Source organism: Muscardinus avellanarius (genome assembly GCF_963383645.1).
Source record: "Muscardinus avellanarius genome assembly, chromosome: 10".
Classification (NCBI taxonomy): Eukaryota; Metazoa; Chordata; class Mammalia; order Rodentia; family Gliridae; genus Muscardinus; species Muscardinus avellanarius.
The window spans coordinates 85439948-85452508 of NC_137796.1; the positions used below are offsets into that span (position 1 = coordinate 85439948).

At 36.4% G+C, this 12561-nt stretch overlaps 1 protein-coding gene across 4 annotated transcripts in view; it reads left to right on the forward strand.

Annotated features, from left to right (window-relative positions):
* AUTS2 (activator of transcription and developmental regulator AUTS2) overlaps positions 1 to 12561 on the forward strand; it is a gene marked incomplete at both ends in the record, with an annotated part of 1191273 nt that overhangs the window by 513103 nt on the left and 665609 nt on the right. For all 4 annotated transcript variants that reach the window (XM_080703046.1, XM_080703047.1, XM_080703049.1 and 1 more), the window contains one exon: positions 4402 to 4503. In XM_080703046.1, the coding sequence (XP_080559172.1) occupies positions 4402 to 4503 (102 nt within the window). The remainder of the gene's footprint in view (positions 1 to 4401; positions 4504 to 12561) is intronic.

Sequence of the window (12561 nt, forward strand, 5' to 3'; positions counted from 1 at the left end):
CTTTGATATTGTGATCCTGCTGTCTCAGCCTCCCAAGTACTGGGATTATAGGCATGTGCCAAGTCGCCCATTTAGGAAACTGAATTTTTTAAAAAAATGTCTCCTAACAAGATCAGTCATCCCCTAGCAAGATTATTTTTTAAATTAGTTGACTACCAAAATGTATTAAAATATAGAGACAATGCTAGTATACTACATAATCATCATTTTTACTTTACTATCTCAATGTCACTAAGATTGAAAATAAAGCATTGCATATATATAATCCCAGCTACTGGGGAAGCTGAGGCAGGAGGCTTGCACGTTTGTGACTAATCTGGGCAATTTAGTGAGAACCTGTCTCAAAATTAAATTAGCAAAGGAGCTAGAGATGAGCATGATGGTACATTCCTGTAATCCCAGTAGTTGAGAGGCCAAGATAAGTGGATCCCAGGTTCGAGGCCAGCCTTAGCAATTTAGACCCACAACAACTTAGGGAGAACCTGTTTGAAAATAAAAATGTAAAAAGGCTAGGGAGTAAAATACTCATGAGTTCAGTCCTCAATATTCCTTCCTAGGAAGGGGAGAGGGTGCTTTCTTTTTTTTGAATATTTTAATGAGTTTATTAAAAAGATAGAAATAGCTGGGTGTGGTGGCGCATACTTGTAATCCCCGCGCTTGGGAGGCAGAGACAGGAGGATCGCGCAGGTTTGAAGGCAGCCGTGTGCGCTGGCTTAGGAGATCCTGTTTCCAAATAAAAATGTAAAAAATAGGTCTGGGAGTGTAGCCCGGAAGTAGAAGGGCTTCCAGGAACCCCAGTACCACAAAAAAAAAAAAAAAAGATAGAAATACAGAAAGCAGTTACAGCCCCATGTCATTCAAGAGTAGGATGCGGGGAGAGATTCAAATGAATTCACTGAGAGAGGGTGCTTTCTATAGCACATTGTTAGAGAACTTGTCTAGTATGTGAGAGACTGTTGAATTCAGTTCTCAGAATTGCAAAAATAACAATAAAAGATCAATAGAAACATAAACTTAAGACACATTATTTTCTTTCTTAAATACTTTGAGGTATCTCAACATGCTATACTGAACTCAGAGAGTCAAGCAGTGAAATAAGAGTTTCTGGTATAGCTTATGAATTAGAAATTCCACTCCTCATACACATTTCATTACCATTATAACTATGTAGTAATAATGGACTCTTTTAAAATTGAAAAAAAGTGAGATTAGTCACAAAAAATAAGAAATCAGGCCGGGCATGGTGGCGCACACTTGTAATCCCCAAGCATGGGAGGCTGAGACAGGAGGATTGCGCAGGTTCAGAGCCAGCCTCAGCTGGCTTAAAAGACCCTGCTTCCAAATAAAATATAAAATAGGTCTGGAAGTATAGTCCAGAAGTAGAAGGCCCCTGGGTTCCATCCCCAGTATCACCAAAAAAAAAAAAAAAAAAAAAAAAGAGAGAGAAAAGAAATCAGATGTTCTCCATAATATGCGAAAGCTAGATGGAGATGATGAGCAAATAAGGTGACCTGAGGGGGAAGAGGGAAATTCTTCAATGAAATGATGCCCATATCAAAGTCAGTCACTAGGCCAGACAAGAGAAGGAGGGAAGGGAAGTAATGGGACAGAAATTGGGTACGGACTAATTGGGTGATGTGCGCATGTATGCCTCCACCATCTTGTACTCCATTAAAATGTCTGTCTATAATGCACCAATAAAAAGTTAAAAATAAATAAGTAGAAAATGTAACATAATTATCGAAGGCATTTAGTGAAGAATGACGTGCTGACTGAACTTTGAAAACATAAAAATTTTATAAAAGTATATAGAAAGAGTTCTTCAGAGACCACAGTGGAGGAGGTAAGATCTGAACTTTAAAAAACAACTTGACAAGCCAAGCATGTTGGCACAGGCTTGTAATCCCAGTACTTGGGAGACTAGGATGGGAGGATCACAGGTTCATGGCCAGCCTCAGCTACTTAGTGAGGCCCTCTGCAACTTGGTGAGACCCATTTTCAAAATAAAGGGGGAAAAATGGGTAGAATTCAGAGGTAGAATTCCCCTGGGTTCAGTCTCTAGTACCACAAAACAAACAAAAACATAAAACAAAAAACAAAAACCCAACAACTTGACTTCAACAGCACGTGAAGACAAACCCTCTGGTTATAGTCATAGGGACTCTATGTCACAAGGTAGGGGGTAGAAATGGATGTAGAGCTTCAAATGGAGAGAAGATGATACTCGTTTTAGTTACCCCCCTATATGAAGTCTAAAGGTGAAAATTTGAAAAGACACTATCATATTTTTTATTCCATAGTTAATAAGGAAAGGCTCATACATGTTCCTGAATTAATTTAGGATTAATAAATTTAACATTAACTTGGGAGAAAAATAATTAAGGGTGCAGAAAAATACACAGTAAAATTAGCTCATTTTTCTGGGATCCTTTGTAGAAGACTTTCTAGAGAAAATAATTTTAGAACAAACTGATAAAATTGATTTATAGAGAAGGTGAAAGCAAAAAAAAAAAAAGCTGCACTTTGGGGAATTGGGGGGAATTGTTTCTATGGATAGTATGACCATAAGTGGGGTGTGAACAGTACTTATTTTATGAGGCATGTTACAGGTATAAGAAATGTTCTGTCATGCATTCTTTATTCATCTTGGATTTTTTTCTTCCTTTCCTCCAGAGCCACCTAAAGCCCTGTATGCGTCAGCTCACTACCTGTTGTCTGTTCTGCTCTTTAAATTTCTATCTCATCTAAAAAAAAAAATTTTGAGACTTTCCATGTTTTCACTCATTCACCCCTTTCTCTTTCTATTTTCTCCTCAGAAGAGTAGCCTCCTTTTAGACGAGACTTCTGATCGTTTCCTTCCATAGTGCGTTTCCTGCCTTTATCTCATTAAGACTATTTTCCTCTTTTCTCACATGTGAGCTCATTCCACTCTTATTTTATTTATTTATTATTTTTGGTTCTGGATATAAAACCCAGGGGCATTTTGTTCCTTAAGCTATATCCCCACTCTGATTTTTTAAAAATCTTTTTCAAAAAAGTCTGACTAAGCCGGGCGTGGTGGCGCACGCTTGTAATTCCTGCACTTGGGAGGCAGAGGCAGGAGGATCGAGGCCAGCCACGCTGGTTTAAGAGACCCTGTTTCAAAAATACAGAAAATAGGTCTGGGAGTGTAGCCCAGAGGTAGAAGGGCTTCCAGGAACCCCAACCCCAGTACCACCAAAAAAAAAAAAAAAAAAAAAGTCTGACTAGGTTTCTGTCTTTGAACACGCTATTCTCCTATCTCAGCCTCCCATGTACTAGGATTACAAGTGTGCAGCACCCCTCTCAACTCGATCCTCTTTTAAAACCCAGGGCTTCAGCAACCACTTATCCTCTGAATGTCTTTTGCTATTTTTTGGTTTTAATTTAGCACATATTTCCTTTTGTTGTTATTTTGTCTTGCTATGCATTGTAAATTTATGCATTACATTGCTTGATGTCTCTGAAAATATGGTTTGTGATGACATCATACACTAATGAACCTTATATGAGTAACTTATAGTCTCATATAAATGGGCATTTTCCAGTTATATATGTTTGCTCATTTTCAAAGGGAAATCAGAGCTGTGTAAATATATAGAACATCCTGAAAATGAACACCAGAGCTGGTTAAAGGTGTAGAAACCTCTGTAACATAAAGTTCATAAGATTAGAGAATTTTCTTTTCTCTTTTTTCTTTTTTGCTTTGTACCATATCTGGAGCACTGGCACCATTTCAAAGGGGGCACTAAATATGTATTTGATGAATGAGTGCTGATTTAACTTACATAAATTGTAAAAATTAATTGGTACTTTTAAATATCCCGCAATAGACCTTCAGAATGTTGTATCAAAAACAAGACCATTAAATGTCTTCTCAGTTGTTGAAGGATAATGTCACAGCATCTCCCAGTTTTCTACTAGGGTGGAGAGGGGGGCCTTGATTTTTGCCCTTTGTTGTTTTTTTTCTTTTGAGAAGGAATAAAGAGGGAAATCATACTTGATATAATTGATATATCATACTTGATATAACTGGCTTTAGTTTAATATTTTTGGTCTTTTATTATTGAAAAAAATCACAATAAAATAGAAGAAATCTAAAGACTACTTCCCTGTATGTGGACCTTGGCGTTAGGCATTTGTTAATGTAAGGTTTGTTCATGCTTTCCTGTACATTGACATTTTGTTGCAAATGTTTTGCTTGTCCTACTAGCTCATGTTCCCATCCAGTGGCAGCTCACAGTACTCGAAAATGAAGAGCATTTTAAAGATAAAGACCTTAAATTGTTGACTTTTGACAAGGCTCAGAGATCATGAGCAAAGGAAAATTTGCATGAGAATACCACTGACTTTTTCCTTTTTGCTGTTTTCTTTTTTCTTTAGCTCAAACCAGGGCAGAACAGCTGCAGGGACAGTGACAGTGAAAGTGCCAGTGGAGAATCCAAGGGCTTCCACCGGAGCAGCTCTCGGGAAAGGCTCAGCGATGTAAGTCGAATAAAAACCAGACAAGCCAGGTGCCATGTATGTGTTGGTAATCCCAGTGCCTAGGAGGCTGAGGCAGAAGGAGCACAAGTTGGAGACCAGAGTTGGCCATGTAGTGAGAGCCCTCTCTCAAAATAAAAAACAAGAATGAGCTGAGGATATAGCTTACTGGAAGAGTGCCCCTGAGTTCAATCTCCAGCACCAAAACAAAGCAAACAACAATAAAATCCACTAGACCACACATACTCTTGTTCAGGTTTTATTTACACAACTCTTATCTCCTTTTAGATCATGGTATATGCCCAAGTATTACAGTTCACACTTCTTGGTGCATACATCTTTGAGCCTTACACTTAAATGGTGTCATTCAACAATGTAGTTTGTTCTCAAATGTCTTATTAAAAATTATAATGTAGGTGGGGTTATTCATTATTTTAAACAACAGATTACAAAGATAAGTGATAATACTTTTATTGCTAGTGTTAGAACTGAAAGTAGTACCAACACTAGATGACATTATTTAGCTATGAGCTTTTTGTAATTTCATCACTTAAGCAACTAATAACGACTCCTTAGTGTTCTTTTATTCCTTTTAGAAGGGATAATTAGCCAGCTCCTTACTGAGTGAGAGAAGAAGGGGAGTTTGCTGATGGATTTCTGTGGGGACCTCGGGAGAACAAACCTTAACTCTCACTGTTAGCTGGCTAGACTTGGCGCTGAGCATTTGTCAGCCTCCCATTTATCTAGAGGGAGAGTTCTTGGCTTCTCCTGAGAACCACCTGCCCCAAGGATTCATTTTTCTTCTTTTCTCACACTTCATATTACCATTTTTATCCATGTTTGCTCCTGAGAATAGCACTTGGAAAGTCTGTTGTAAAATGGATCAAGGAGAGAGAAAGTTTTATTATTTATACTAACAAAACAGTATTAGTAGACTGAGATAGTATCATGAAAGAAAGAGAAAGGCTTATAATCTTTAAATGTGAAGAAAAAGCATCAGAATTACGGATGTACAATGAGAAAAATCCTTCATCTCTAGTCTTTTTTATATATACTCGTAAGCAGTAGTCTTTATTATAATTTATAAAATTGTTCATTGAGTTATAGTAAACATTGATATTAATTTTTCAAGAATATTTAATATATATATACGGTTTAAACATGTATATCTACTCAAAACTTCTTTTTTTACTAAGTTGTCCACTAGCATAAAAAAGGGCAGACCACTGTAATACAATGAAACATTTCTTATGATAATATGACATTTTTCTATCAGCCAAAACAGACAACTCATAGATACAACCACTTTCCTACACATCTCAGGGAAGTTTGTGAGGTTTAGAGTGAGATTCAATATATGGAACATTGTATTTGTAAAAGAATTAATTAGATTAAGCAAACCATATTTTCATAGCATTCTTTAATATGTTGGTTATAGGCAATTATTTTCTTTTCTTCTAATGTGGTATAATATTGAGATAAATGACTGCTAATTCAGTCTTTTGCTATGAACATGAGTGTTTCTTTGTGGAAGAATATGAGTGCATTCATGTGTTTCATTAATTTTGTGATAAAAGCATATAATCATAACAGCATAACTTATCTGAATGGTTAACAATAATGATAAGGTAGCTTTTTTCCGATATTTTGTTATGCCTTTATTCTGGAATCCCATTAACACAGGAAATTATTCCAGGGTAACTTGGTCATATTTGCTTCATAAAATGGAGAAATGAAAGCCATGTCAATTCAGTGGACAAGAGCACAATCATTGAAATTGTTTGAGTGGTTGATCTGAACTTACTTTCCATTCGGTCAAAAGAAATTTGCAAAAGACATTCCATATTTATGAATAGTGAGAGTGAATGTTACGAAGATGTCAGCACTAACCTAAGCTATTTACAGAGTCAATGTAATTTCTATCAAAATTCAATATCCTTTTTTTTGCAAAAAATGCAAAAGCAGATCCTCAGATGCATTTGGAATGGTTTGAGATTTTGAATAGCCAGTACAGTTTTTTTATTTTTATTTTTTTTTGCATTTATCATTATGATGATGAGGAGGAGGAAGAGGAGGATGAAAAACAGAACTTGAATTGTGGGGCCAGTACAATTTTTTTGGGGGGGGGTCTGGCGATGGAACCCAGGGACATTCAACCTCCAAGCCACACCCCCTGCCCTATTTTTTATTCTTTATTTTGAAACAAGGGCTCACTAAATTGGGGAGGGCCTCACTAAGTAGCTGAAGCTGTCCGCGAACAGCAATCCTCCGGTCTCAGCCTCCCTCATGCTGGTATTACAGGCGTGCGCCACCACGCCTGGCTCAGGCCAGTACAATTTTTTAAAAACAATTTGGAAGACATGTTCTTCCCAGTTTCAAAACGTAGAACAAAGTCATAATAATTAAAGCAGTGTGGCAGGTGTATATGTGTGTGTTGTATTTATTTTTGTATATGTGTGTGTGTGTGTGAGTAGTCTTTATAGACCAATGGAATAGAACTGAAAGTCTAGAAATTATATTCATAAAGACAAACGATTTTAGACAAGTGTATCAAGACTATTCAGTTGGGAAAGAATTTTCTCTTAAAATACTGCTAGCTGGGTGTGGTGGCGCACACTTGTAATCCCTGCATTTGGGAGGGTGAGACCAGAGGATCACAACTAGTGGACAGCCTCAGCTACTTAGCAAGGCCCTTTGCAACTTTGTGAGACCTCATTTCACAAATTAAAAGACCAAAAAATAGGGCTGATGGTGTAGCTCGGAGGTAGAATGTTCCTAGATTCCATCCCCAGCACTGCAAAAACAAACAAAAATACAAAAAACACTGCTAAAGCTGGGTGTAGTGGCATACACTTTATTATTTGAGAGGCTGAGAAGAGCGGATTATAGGTTTGTGGTCAGCCTCAGCTACTTAGTGAGGTCCTTCGCAACTTAGTGAGACCTTGTTTCAAAATTAAGAAGAAAAAATAGGGCTGGGGTATAGTTTGGAGGTATCATGCCTTTGGGTTCAACCTCCAGTTTTGCAAATAAAAAATAATAATTTAATACACTGCTGGGATAATTATGTTTTCATAGGGAAAGAATTAATTTGGATTCCCATATCACACCATAAATTAAAATAAATTCAAAATGGGTTTATGTCCCAAACATATGTGCTGAAATCATAAAACTCTTAGAAGAAAACATCCATATAAATTATCATAACCTTGGATTTGACAAAATTTTTAGATATGACACCAAAGGCATAAACAACAAAGGAGAAAGAGATGAATTAGACTTAATCAAGATTAAAAACTTTTGTAAGTCAGAGGATGTTACCAAGAAAGTGAAAAGAGCCAGGCATAGTGGTTCATTCACACTTGTAATTCTAGAAATTATGAGGCTAAAGTCGGAGGATTGCAGCTTGGAGGCCAGCATATGGTTACTTTTTAAAACCCTGTTTAAAAAGAAAATAGGGATAGGAGTGTATCTGTAAAACATTTCTGGGTTCAGTCCCCAGTACCACACACAAAGAAAGGGAAGGTACAGCATATAATGTAAAAAAAAAAAAAATCTCACTGGTCATGTAACGGGTAAGTATTTAATAAAATGATAATCTATTTTAAAATAGACAGAATCTTCAATGGATGTTTATGCAAAGAAAAGATTTGAAGGGCCCATAAATATACTAGAAATGTTCAAAATTAATAGTCATTAGAGAAATGTGATTCAAAACTAACAGGAGATAGCACTTTGAAGCTACTAATTTGCCTATAAAATTTTTAAAAATGCAAGTAAACTGACAAATATGGTCAATATGTGGAGAAGTTGGAACACTTGGACATTCCTGGTAAGAATGTAAAATGGTACAGCCACTGTATAAAACAACTTATTTCCTCAGTTTAATGTAATATTACTACATGGCCCAGCAATTCCACTTTAGGTATATATAATAAAAGAGTAGAAAATAGGAACTCAGAAAGCCAATGTTTATTGCAGCGTTATATTTGGAAGCCTATAGAAACAACTCAACAGTCCATCACAGATGAACACATTAAAGTTATTACAGATATAGAATGAAATATACTAGGCCTTAAGATGGATTTCCGTTCTGATACATAGCACAACATGAATAAACTGATGGGGATTGAGCCTGTATTGATTGTTAATAAGAGCTGTATTAATGGCTATTAAGAATAAGCTTTCATACTTTCCCAAACAATAAAATTATTTTCTCTGCCTCTAAGCTGTCAGCCAAGAGCTGCTGCCTATATTGACCTAGGTCAGCTAAAAGTTAGCTAAACATGGAATGTAAAAACAAACACTAAATTCTCATCTGGGTGTGGTGGTGCACATTTGTAATCCTAGCATTGGGGAGGCTTAGACGGGAGGATCATGGTTTGACGACAGCCTCAGCTATTTAGTGAGGCCCTTGGCAACTTAGTAATATCCTGTTTCAAAAATAAAGAACAACAACAAAAAAAATAGGGCTGGAGATGTAGCTCAGAGGTAGAATGACCCTGGGTTCCATCCCCAGTACTGCAAAAACAAACAAACAACAACACTAAATTCTCACCATAGTTTAAAGTTAAGAGAACCTATATTAATTACCAGGTACACAAAAGAGTTATATATCCCAAAGTCTCCATAATTTAAAGGTAAGTTTTCAACATAATAACTTCTAGCAGATAGAGATAGAAAAAGGCTGAGAACTCCCTAAGGATGTGGGAAGATGGTACAGGCCTTCTCCAAAGTGGGCACATACCATGTAACCCCTGACCTTGTTAACCAAGTAACACCTCTTGGTCATGAATCTAACAAGAAAGGCTAGACCATGGAGATAATTGGTGGGCCTGTGCCTGCATTAGGTCAAGGGGAGGTAAAAAGGCTATGGGCTAAGCAGGGTGGGTAAAAGGAGATAACGAATCCTTATAAAAACTATTTGGTATCCAAAAACTTCAGTGACTTATTTTCAAGTTACTCCACTGCACCTCTAATGGAGTGCTTTGTAATTTCTGTCTCTTTCTGCCTTTGTATTAATAAAATCACTTAATCTTACAGCAGAAGAGTTCTAGCTATTTTTTTTTTTTTCTAAAATAGTTAAGAATAAGAACCTGCGGGTATATCTCACACTGTTACTTTCAGCGCCTTCAGCGCCCACCAGGGGCACCATTACAGTTTTGCTGTGGCACCATTACATAAACCATACAAAAAATCATGGTGGAAGAAAGATTTCAAACATAGAAAGACAAATATTGTGTAATTTCACTTGTATGAAACATCTAGAATAGGCAGGTTATAGAGACGGAATGTAGAATGGGGTGACCAGGGATGAAAGATGATTACTAATGGTTACAGAGTGTCTTTTGGGAAAGATAATAGCATTTTGGAAATAGTCATGAAAGTTGCACAAAACTGTGAATATAATTAATGTTACCGAGTCACACAGTTGAAAATGAGTAAAATAGAAAATATGTCATATATATTTTACACAATTAAAAACATAAAATTTTAGAACTGTAACAATTCTGTCAGTTTATGTCAAGCCAGTCAATGAAACAATTGGAGTTTATGTTTATTAACTTTTTAAATTTGCTTTTTGCAATAGCATTATTAAAAACGAATGAGAAATAACAAAAAGGAAATAAAACCAAAAATCAGGTTGGCACTTAGGGAGATTTTCCAAGAGCACTAGCTACTTTTCTCATGTGTCTTGCGAGTCTGAGATTGCAAGTTCTTCCCCTGGGCTCCATGGCCATCTACCATCTTTTGTGGTTGAAGCCTTTGACAGATTGGTCTAAGAAAATCATTTCTTTTGATTCCAGGGCAACATCATCTACCCACCTGATACTTTGTGAATAAAGATGTCACCATCTTTGCTTCAAAATGAATTAGTAATTAATTACTTTAATAATGATCAGAAAGCAAGGTGATTAAGTCAAAGACTAGTACTGGGTTTTCTTTTTTAATTTATCTCCTGTGTCACTTATGTTGGGTTTTTTTTTGTTTTGTTTTGTTTTGTTTTTTGTTTTTACTTTCTTGAATAGAAGGAAATTATAACTTTTAATTTCCTTGTATACTAAATGTGTTTGTTTTGTTTTTGTGGTACTGAGGCTGTAACCTTGGGGCTTTCTACTTCTGGGCTACACTCCCAGACCTATTTTATACTTTATTTGGAAACAGGGTCTCACCGAGTTGCTGAGAGCCTCACTAAATAACTGAGGCTGGCTTCAAACCTGTGTGATCCTCCTGTCTCAGCCTCCCAAGCGTACGAATTACAAGCCTAAGCCACCATACCCAGCTTATACTAATTGTGTTTGTTTCTATTGGGGCTTTTTTTTTTCTATTTGTGATGGGACATGTTTTTCTTCTTTTTATGGCTGAAATGTTTTTTATTGAATGCCAGGCCTTATACATTTTTTCTTGGTGGGTATTGGATATTTCTGATTTCTATAATTCTTTATTCTTTGTTTATCTATCTTAGTAATAGTTGGATTTTTTTGAGGTTTACTTTAATTTATTGGGTGGGATCAGAACAACTCTTTCATGTAAAGATATTTTTTCCTCAGTACTGAGTACCCTGCTTATTGCCTGATACTAAGTTTTTTTCCACTCATGCTGGTGGGTTTACTAAGGATTCCTTCTCTATGTGAGTTGGAGATGATCTACCTGTTCTTTCCTGTGGTCGTTTCCCTTTTCTCAGGCAGTTTTCTCCCACGGAGGTGCTGATTAATACTCAGGCGAAGACTACCGGAACCTTCCACAGCTTTCTTGTGAGACTCTAGAGCTCTGTGAGACTTTTCCCCCTCCATCTTGTCTTTGTAAATTCCAGATGTATTAACCTTCCCTAACTCTCAATTCTGGATACCACTGGGATCCACATGGGATACCTTCTACCTCACATATACTGTGATATTTCCCCATGTAGTAAGCTGGTAAAATTTTAAGGATCCTCTTGCTTCCCTTTTCTTGAATATTATTATCCTATACTAGCTATTGCCTGATAAGTAAAACTCTTGTTTTATATATTTTGTCCTGTATTTTAGTTGGTTGAGGGAGGAGAGTAGATTTGGTGGTCCCTGTCAATAATACCTACTACTTTCTTTTCAGCTCAAAAAAAAAAAAATTCTATTAGTCTTCTGCCCACCTCAGTGATATTTTTAGATATTTACAGTTGATACTTAACTTTCTTTTTTATTTTTATTTTAGTTTATTTTTTATTTTTATGTGCATCATATTGGAAAAAGCATACCTTCCAACAGTTCTTGGTGCCTCCCCCCTCCACTTTCCCTTTGCTCCCCTCCCACCAATCAGTGTTCATGTTGACCATGCTACATTCACATTTATGCACATATTAGAATGTAGCTCTTCCATCAATCATCCTCAGCCTCAGTGGAGGACTTGGGGATGGGGGGTGGAGGGCGGCAACCTACAACTCACTGTAACATTTTAATCCACTGGAAAATTTTTTAAATGATTATAGTTAAAACTTTTAAAGTTTTTAGTGTTTTTTTTTTTAATGAAGAACTACAGATGGGAAAGGGTCTCAAGGTTTTTAAGCATACATTAAAGCTGGTGACAATTTTAAGTGGGCCTGTAAATATATTTTGTTTTTCATTGTCCACTTTAGTAATATTATCTCTAAGGTGGGTTTATTTGGATTCAGATTCTTTTGTTCTTTTCGAACACTAAAGGAAAATCTATAAATGAGCTTGTTTTGTGATGACCCTGTAAGACACGTCCTTGTTCATGTGATACACAGAATTTTTTTTTTTTACTCTAAGTATAAAATGGAAGTTGGCAGTCAGGGATATCAAGACACACTGGTGATTTTTAGTAATTTTAAAATATTCAGTTTAAAATAGCCCTATTTTAGAATACATATTCTTACCTGAGTACTACTGTCCAGTACTCAGGAAGTTGTACTAGCAGCCATGGTCTCTCTGTGTGGATCTATAATGAATGGAGCTCATCTATTTTTGATGGATAATCAATTTTGAAATCCCCAGTTGTAGGTAAGCTCTTAAACAGAAATGTTAACATTAGGAGATTAATGAGTAGCTTCAGTGATAGGATAAAAAC